The sequence below is a fragment of the Limulus polyphemus genome, unplaced genomic scaffold, assembly GCF_000517525.1.
Source record: "Limulus polyphemus unplaced genomic scaffold, Limulus_polyphemus-2.1.2 Scaffold686, whole genome shotgun sequence".
Taxonomy (NCBI): Eukaryota; Metazoa; Arthropoda; class Merostomata; order Xiphosura; family Limulidae; genus Limulus; species Limulus polyphemus.
Window position 1 is genome coordinate 188,341 of NW_013666296.1, and position 9,525 is coordinate 197,865.

General features: G+C 33.5%; 1 protein-coding gene across 1 annotated transcript in view; it reads right to left on the reverse strand.

Moving 5' to 3' along the window:
* Positions 1-4,709, reverse strand: part of LOC106459949 — a 19,616-nt gene extending 14,907 nt beyond the window's left edge. The window contains exon 1 of the mRNA XM_022386522.1: positions 4,665-4,709. Within this exon, the coding sequence (XP_022242230.1) occupies positions 4,665-4,709 (45 nt within the window). The remainder of the gene's footprint in view (positions 1-4,664) is intronic.
* Between the last annotated feature and the right edge of the window lie 4,816 nt (positions 4,710-9,525).

Genomic DNA, 9,525 nt, shown 5'->3' on the forward strand with positions numbered 1-9,525 from the left:
AAGTATGTCGAATAAAGAGAATAAAATACTAAAGAGGACTGACAAATGGAGGGGAAGAAAAAATGTTATATATATATATGAACTATGAAAACAACAAGAGAAGACAAGTTGTTGAGCAAGAAAGAGAATGAAGAAGAAAAATACTATGACGGATATATAAAAAGGAATGCTGGAGAAAGAGATAGAGAGCAGTGAATTAAGAGGAGATTTTCTAATATAGGAATATATAACAATCCTGAGGGAATCAGTAATATGTATAAATTTGGGGAGAGAAAGACAAAACAGTGATATAGAAATAAAGCACAGAAACGAAGAGATAAATTACAATGTTAGTGAGAGAAAACGATGATATAAAGGGAGTATATGTAAAAAAAGGCATGAAATAGAAAAATCAAATATTTTTATTGAAAAAAAACGAATGGACACAGAAATACTTAGAAGAAACTGTTACATACATAGTAAAGAAAGGACAGGTACAATAGCGATGATGGTAAGAAAAAGAAAGATTTAAGAAGGAAGCAATTCGGGTGAAAATGTAAAAAGAGTAGTAAAGTAAGAAATAATACAACGGAAGTGGAAAAGATAGGCAAATAAAAAGTCAATAGAATAGAGAAAACTAATTACATGTAAGTAGGAATGAAAATTCATAGAGAAAAAAAAAATGTAGGATAGATACGTAAAAAGTGTGAGAGAGAAAGAAACAGATAGAAGAAGCTAGGTAATGATAGAAATAGGCAATGACAAGGGAAAAACCGAAAATAACAACAGTGACAAAGTGATGAAAGATACGGGTACATGTAGAGAGAGAGAATTGCAGAAAAAGATGCAAATATAGATATCGTTCACGTATATTAAAAAAAAAGAACCCGTACAAGGAGCGGCAAAAACAATTCGTTTGAAATAGATAATAAAAAAGTTAAACACAGATGCAAGATGAGGAGTGGATAGTAACAATCAATAAAACTAATGATATAAGATGATATTACAAAAAAACATTGCAGTTGGAAAAATGGAGTAAGGGAAGTCAGAAAATATTTTATACTTTTGTAAAACAGAGCATAGATGAAACAATTTTGAAAACATGAATCCTCCGGGTCTAAGCAAACTAATTGCACTCTTGTGTACTTAAGTGGAATAACGTTGATAATGACAGCACCACCTGACACCTATTGATGCATGGATATTAGGATAAACCTTGCGCGTACTTTTATGAACAGGTTTTAATGGCAGTTTTCTTGCCTCTAGCATAGACGTTCGAGAAGTCAGACCTGTTCGGTTTCTCCAATTGATTTCTACTGTGGTTGGTAATTTATAATAATATTAAAAACTTGAAATGGTTAAACAACTGCGAAATATTCAACAGCATTTTAGTAATTTTACTTTCTTTAGGGTGATATGAAGAGAAAGAGGTTGGATAAGAAATCTTGTGTTTATAAGACGCGTTTTGTTAAACAGCAGTAGTGAAAATGTCGAGGAAAATGTCGAGGTTTTAAGAATTACAAATGCTAGTGGTTCTAGCATTACTGCTTTTCTGAGGAATGGATTGTGGTTTCTTTCCTTTAAAGCCTTATTCCACCACCCCCACCCCCAGTGGCACAGCGGTATGTCTGCGGACTTACAACCCTAGAAACCGGATTTCGATACCCGTGGTGGGCAGAGCACAGATAGCCCATTGTGTGGCTTTGTGCATAACTACAAACAAACAATCCCTTATTTCTGTTCTTTTATTGATACTTTTATGATGTAAATTAATTAATTCAGATTCTATAGGCCCTAGTTTTAATTAATATTATTGTATCATATAAATATTACTTTATATATATATTGATTTTGGCAAGATTTTCGTGAGAAAGGATGGGGAGCACCTTTATTAAGATTAACTTTCTAAGCAGCACAATGTTTCCTCAACTTTGTAAATGCTAAATATTCAAAACAAAAAATAACATAACTTGTATACCTCACCCCTGACCGCTCAGTCAGAGGGTTTTGATATTTACGGTGGGCAAAGCACAGATAGCTCATTGTATAGCTTCGTGCTTCGAACAAGCATACCTTATTTATTGGTTTAAGTAATGTATCCATGATGTGTGGAAAAAAATATCTTAATGAATGATCTTTTTTAATAATTACTAAAGGCGCTTGATCAGAAAGTGTCCATATTAGTTTAATACTTTATTTAATATACTGAGCACATAATGTACCGGTCTGAAATCATAGGTTTAATATATAAACTGTGGGTTCATAACGTACCCGTGTTAATAATCATAGATTTAATGTCTAAACTGTGGGTTCATAACATATACGTGCTAGCAATAGTAGATTTAATGTATCAGATATGTGTACATAACGTACCTGTGCTGGTAATCATAGCTTAAATATGTATGTTAAAAATGAGCCAGAGAAAATCAAATATCCATTGCTCGTGAGAAGAAAATGTACGAAAAAATAAAGGGAAATTCATAAAATACACGCAATATTTTAAATATAATCGCAGATAGTAACGAATTTTGCTTATCAGCAGAACAACCAGATAATTTACAATTTATCCCTCTGATTGAAAGACCTTATGTAAGGTTATGCAGTGATTGAAATTATTTGAAGGCCGTACAGTGTCTGTTTCGAGTACCTACACATGAAAAGTGCACACTGTTGTGCTTTACTATGACATTACTTCAGGTAACTGAACAGGTTTCGTATGTTTAAGATTAATGTAACAATTATAATTCGCGACGTTATTTATCTTGTGCAACTTTTAAATTGAGATCTTGTGGTATTTAATGGTGTTAAGTGTTTATTTCAAATCTATTAGTTACGAACGTTGTCTACGAAGAAAAATTGAACGTAAACCTTTACTTCTGACACCTATGTATAATTATTTTATGGATTCGACCTACTTAGTCTTTCTATTTTTAAAATTATTGCTGTTTCCGTTTTTTCCTTTGCCTAGCATAATGAAAAAGTTGGTATTAAAAAGCTTATCACTATGCAGTTACCTTATAAAAATGCAGAACCTAAGCCTTTCAATATAGACCAAACCGAGTTCACCCATGAAATAGCATTGTTCATTCGTAGCGGGCCGTTTTAAGCTGCACATCAGGTAATCACATGATGAAATATTCATTTACTTCCTAACGTTATTGCTATTGGGACCAGCCCAAAGTATATATATACGACCTAATCGGAATGAATATATAACTTCTAGCGTTTTTACCGTAAAATCCAACTGACTGTAACTCATGAAGTAAGTGGCTTGCAGTTCACGGATGACCACCAAACGGTAGCCACGGAAGAGCTATGGCTCAGAACAGGAAATTAGAGCCCTAGTGCTTCGTGAACGACAAAAGGAAATATTTCTTTTGGGTTTACTAATCTCATGTTATACGTCCATTTCATCATCCTTTTTAGTTGGTTTCAGGGGGGTTGTCAGTGGTGATGATGACGTATCGATTTTTTTTTGTACATAAAAATTTTGTTTGATATTTGTTTCGGCCTTTTCTTTGCTATAAAAATTATTCTATAACCATTTGAGCAGCGCGCATTAGAATAATTTCTCAAATAAAATACAAAAATAAATTCAAATTCACATCCCAAACAAAGAAATGCACAATTTTATACATCCAAAACACAAAGCATGATCTCGGATAAATTTATCATATAATAATGAAAATGTGTGTCTTTTTCTTCGGTGTTTTTCTTTATGTTAAAAACATGTAAAATGATCACGTGATAAGGTTTCTTTATTATCTAAGGCATGACATATTTAGGGCACTTGACTCGCAATCTACGGGTCGCGTGTTCGAAACCCGTAACCGAGCATGCTCGCCCCTTTCAGCCGTGGGGCCGTTATAATGTGACGGCCAATCTCACTTTTCGTTAGTAAAGAGTAGTCCAAGAGGTGGCGGTGGATGATTTTGGCTAATTACCTTCCCTTTAGTCTGTCTTCAAAATTAGGGACAACTAGCGCAGATATCCCTCGAGCAGCCTTGAGTGAAATTAAACAAAATAGTAAACAAATAAATTCACTAGCTAATTGTTGTAGCAGACAGTGTTCAGAAAAAAGTAATAATTGATATTTGTCTCATCGAGAAGTAAACTCTAAGCTGATACCAGTGTACAGTTAGAGCAAAAATAAAATGAAAAATTTGCAGGAGAAAATTGTTAACTATCTTCTTTTCTTGCAAAATAAGATAATCACTAAATTATAACTTTACAGAAAGATGGTGATTTAATCACAACCCTCTTAATAACGCGAATGCTTTAAAAAAGACTAAACATAGTTAAGACCTATTTGCAAGTTTAAATATTTATTCGCGTATGCACACCATCATGCAGCAGAGGTATATCAATGATCGTATTCAAAATGTGCGAAATTTACTGAGGTATATCGAGGATCGTGCTCAAAATGTACGAAATTTACGGAAATTAATACTAAGAAGTAAAATATTTGAGAAAATGTTGTTCGATTTCTCCTTACCACACGTAAACCCAGCCGTATCTTGTTTAAAAAAATAAAAACAAACAATAGCAGCAGAACGTCTTATAGCCAGAGTTCATGATATTTTATACTGATATCACGTGCTAGTTTTACGCGGCATTTACACTTACTTTGGTATCTAAAATTTTTTTATGTTAAAAGGCGGAAAGATCAGAGATGCTGACCATACATCTGGGTCCTGACGACAGAGATTAAATTTATCCACATCTGTCATGTCCGATTCATTCGCCAAAGAAAAAAATAGTCGAAATTTCACCTCGGCCGAGCAGTTGGCGTGACAAGACTGTGAATCTCAGGCTCATCGTTTTTTATCGATATCTCCTCTTAGCTGGGTGTAACCCAGTAGTTAGCGTGTCAAGACTGTGAATCTCAGGGTCATCGTTTTTTATCGATATCTCCTCTTAGCTGGGTGTGACCTAGTAGTTAACGTGCCAAGACTGTGAATCCGAGGATTAACGTTCGCGTCCCATTGCCGGAAGAACGCATTCTGCACTTTGAGATCGCGAAAGTATTGTTTTATACCAGATTTGTTTTCTTATGTGAATCAGTCAACTTTTCAGTTTCTTCTGACTAAAAAAATATGTACTTGTTTTCTGAAAAATGGCCAGTGACTTCGGTTAAGCGTAAAGATGACGATAATTTCACCTGGTGATGACACGTTAACTTGTCCAAAACTTTGTGTGACATACTTTTATCTATTTATAATGTTTTTAACCATTTTAAAACTATTTTATTGTTTTTGCCTATTTTCTCATGTTTGAATATTTGAAGTAATTTTTCTCCACCTAAGGCTAATTTGAAAGTCGTTATTAAATCATTTGTCGAATCTCGTCGTCTGTGAAAGAAATGCATTGCTAATTTATTTTAACAATATGAAAAACAAATTGTAGAGTTTCATATATGAAAAATGGTATATGGTCTAAAATTAATTTTTTTCAATGTCAGTCAGTAGGCTTTTCAATTCGTTAAAGAATATAAGAGACTTTTAAAATGACAAGCTACAGTTGTCTGTCTACGGTGGGACAGCGGTAAATTTAGGGATTTACAACGCTAAAACCCGGGGTTAGATTCCCCTGCGGTGGACACAACAGTTAGCCCAATGTAGCTTTTGTCTAAAAACAAACAAAAAATACAGTTGTTTTTAGTAGCGTGTGTCTCGCTATATCAGGATTTGTTCCTAAATATAAGTTCAATACCATTGACTTAATTTGTTTTGAATTTCGCGCAAAGCTACACGAGGGCTATCTGCGCTAGCCGTCCCTAATTTAGCAGTGTAAGCCTAGAGGGAAGGCAGCTAGTCATCACCACCCACCGCCAACTCTTGGGCTACTCTTTTACCAACGAATAGTGGGATGGACCGTCACATTATAACGCCCCCACGGCTGAAAGGGCGAGAATGTTTGGTGGGACGGGGATTCGAACCCGCGACCCTCAGATGGCGAGTCGAGTGCTCTAACCACCTGGCCATGCCGGGCCTCCCACCATTGACTTACAAATAATAATACACAGATAGTTCATTATATAGCTTCGTGCTTAGCAACGAACAAGCATACCTTATTTATTGGTTTAAGTAATGTATCCATGATGTGTGGAAAAAAATAACTTAATGAATGATATTTTTTATTAATTACTAAAGGCGCTTGATCAGAAAATATCCATATTAGTTTAATACTTTATTTAATAAATTGTGAGTTTATAATGTACCAGTGCTGGCAGTTATAGATTTAACGTATAAACTGTGGGTTCATAACGGACCCGTGCTAACAATCAGATTTCATGTGTAAACTGCAGGTTCATAAGGTACCCATGAGTATTTGGACGATAATACATGTAAGAATGTTAATGATTTAAATAACAAAACTTTCGTCTGCTTTAATGCAAAGCTGCACAATCAGCCACCTCCACTCTGTTCTCCGCAAGGGATATCGAATCCTGAATTCTAGCATTATAAGCCCTGAAACTGAGCTCCGAGTAAGCGCGGAAGGTATTCCAGGTGACTGTGGTAATTACTTCAATCAGGTTTGAAGACGGAAAAAGCATAAGCTTGAAGGCTTCTTTTGAAACTACATTTGAATGAAAATGTTTTATAAAACTTTTATATAAAGCGTATTTTAAAAATTTGACCATAATTTGCTCAAACCTTTCCGTAAATAAATAATTTATTATTTCACTAACTAATAAAAAAAGAGTCATGAAAATGCTTCGAAGCTATAGAATGTTTCCGTAAGCTAGTATTAGGCATTATACCTGTTCACTCATAGAAACATAGACACTATCCGTTTTAGAAACCTTAAATGCCAGCATAAGCATTGAGTTTTAATGTTTCCATACCAGTTCGAACTCAGGAAGGCTGAGCAAGCACAACAAAACAAATTTACATCAAGCGATTCAAGTTACTGCCTAGCAGCGCACACAAAGAATGAAAGACTTTAGTTTTAGAACAAAGCCACATTGGTCTATCTAGTGTGTCCACCGCAGGAAATATAATCATGGATTTTGTAAACTTACCGCTGTACCTTATATCATTTTCTAGTAGCCATCTTATGAAAAATAAAAAAAATATTCGGCCTTATCAAAAAATTGTAAAAAATCAGAATGTTCAATCTATTACTGGAATATAGGTTACACCATTTGTTGATATAAATAAAACTCATAGTAAATCGTTTATTCAAAAAAGTATTTTTAAACTTTTGAAATATATTTTTTTAGTGTTGAGTTTATATTTATATCAACATTTTTCTCTTAATTAAATTGATAACTGGTGTATTCATAACTGTGACAATATGTATGAGCCATTTTTAAACAGGAAAATGGAACTTCGAAAATTAGTCTTGTAATTCTAATATGTTTTAACCGTCAGGACTTATGAACTTTAGTGCAAGAAAGACTACTACTCAAAATGTTGTCTAGTTCTTTTAGTTTAAGAGCATTAGTATTCTGTAAACAAGCCATAATGATGAACACTACCATAGAAAGCACTAAATGAATGCAAAACATTGGATTGTATAAATATATTCCACTTCATGAAGCATGTTTCGTATGTCATAAAATTAAACGCTAAATCTGTACATAAATCTTGCTTAGTACTTGATAATGTAGGATAACTTTTTAGCCAGTTTTCTAAGCCTGAGACATTAAAGTATTCTTTCAACCACTAACTTTCAATTTTCTGATAACACAGGCATGCGATGGTTTTATTGTCTTGAAATTTTTACATGTTCTATGGTAATTCCTGTATGGTGAATCCGAAAAGTATATCCATTTTTCTCCATCACTTACCGATTTTTCACAAAACGTCATAACGCAATACATAAAAGATAGACCACAAAACGTAATTTTGAGACTAAAAGACGTACACACAAACACACAAAAGAAAAAAAAAGATGAATGAGAATGAACATTCGTTTGACATCAATGTTTTTCCATTTTCTTCAGTTTGTTCGTATTTTTGTTAACAAACATAATAAAAAATGCTCATTATGGTAAACGATTCCCACCTTCGTTTTATCAAAATATTAAATAAAATGTGTAAAGTCGTATTTGTAATTTGTCTTCTTTTCTAATGATATTTTTAGAGCAGTTATAATCTTGTTAGGTCAAAATGTTACGAGTGAAGAAAGCAGTTTATATCAGAAGTAAACTTCATTAACCAAACCCTCGTTCAGTTACCTCGCTCGAAAACAAAGCTCGATGATGGTGTTAATCTTTTAATTTTAATTGTCTAATACGCATTATTGAGCTACTTCACCTTTCATAACCTTAACTCATAACACAGGCCTGCGAATTTAAACTTCATAAAAGTTGTTTTGGTTTTTATAACGGATTTTCCATAATTCAGCTACGCAGATTTCGGAAATATTCATTCATTTTTTTTAATATATATCACGTAAAGATTTTTCTACGAATCGGGAAGAAAAAAACTTACTTAGATCAAATTATTATTTCGTTTACCACAATAAACATTTTTATTAGTATGTTTGTTAACAAAAATACAAACAAACTGAAGAAAAGAGACAAACATTGATGCCAAACGAATATACAGCCTCATTCATCCGGATTTTGTGTGTGTGTGTGTGTGTGTGTGAAATCTACGTCTTTTAGTCTCAGGTTACGTGTTGTGGTCTTTCTTTTATGTGTTGCATCATGACGTATTGTGAAAATTCTGTACGTGATGGAGAAAAATGGGATTCAGCGTACAGAAATTACTGTAGAACATGTAAAAATGTAAAGACAATAAAACGATCGCAGGCCTGTGTAATTAGCTTCTGAAGAGTTGATTTATGATAAATGTATAAAAACTATTTAATTTGACCCCCAGTGGCACAGCGGTATGTCTGCGGACTTACAACGCTAGAATCCGGGTTTCGATACCAGTAGTGGGCAGAGCACAGATAGCCCACTGAGTAGCTTTGTGCTTAATTACAAACAAAACAAAACAAATCTATTTCATTTCGTATTCTTCGTAGCAAGAAATATAAGACTGAAATACATATATGTATACAAAATAAAATCCGAAATAAACTAACGTGTTATACTTTGTTCGCACTATGTAGGGGTAGTACTAAAGTTTCTATATAGATTTCCGGCATGGGAGATTAATGCCTTTAGCACTATTTGCAAACACAGAACCTTTAAACATTACTATCGTCACTTACTTACATGAAAAACATTATTTTTATTACGACAAAAGATACTGAAGGAAAGCTAAAATACAATTATTGCTATGTCCTAATTTTCTAGTTACATTCTTTCTTAATTTTTTAATCAAGTAACCAAAATTACAAACAACAATGGCTCTCAAGCACAGGGTTTCAAGTTTTCTAAGTACATGTGACTCATCATTGTTTTTCTTATCTTGCTTTTTTGTTTCCTTTTTATATATGTCACATTTAAATCAAGATACATTTGATATAATATATACACTGAGTGGTCACAAGTAAATAGACACCTAATTTTTCGTCATTTAACTGATCTGTGCTAACTAATTTGTGTTCACAGAGCACTATATAAATGAAAATGGTCCCACACTT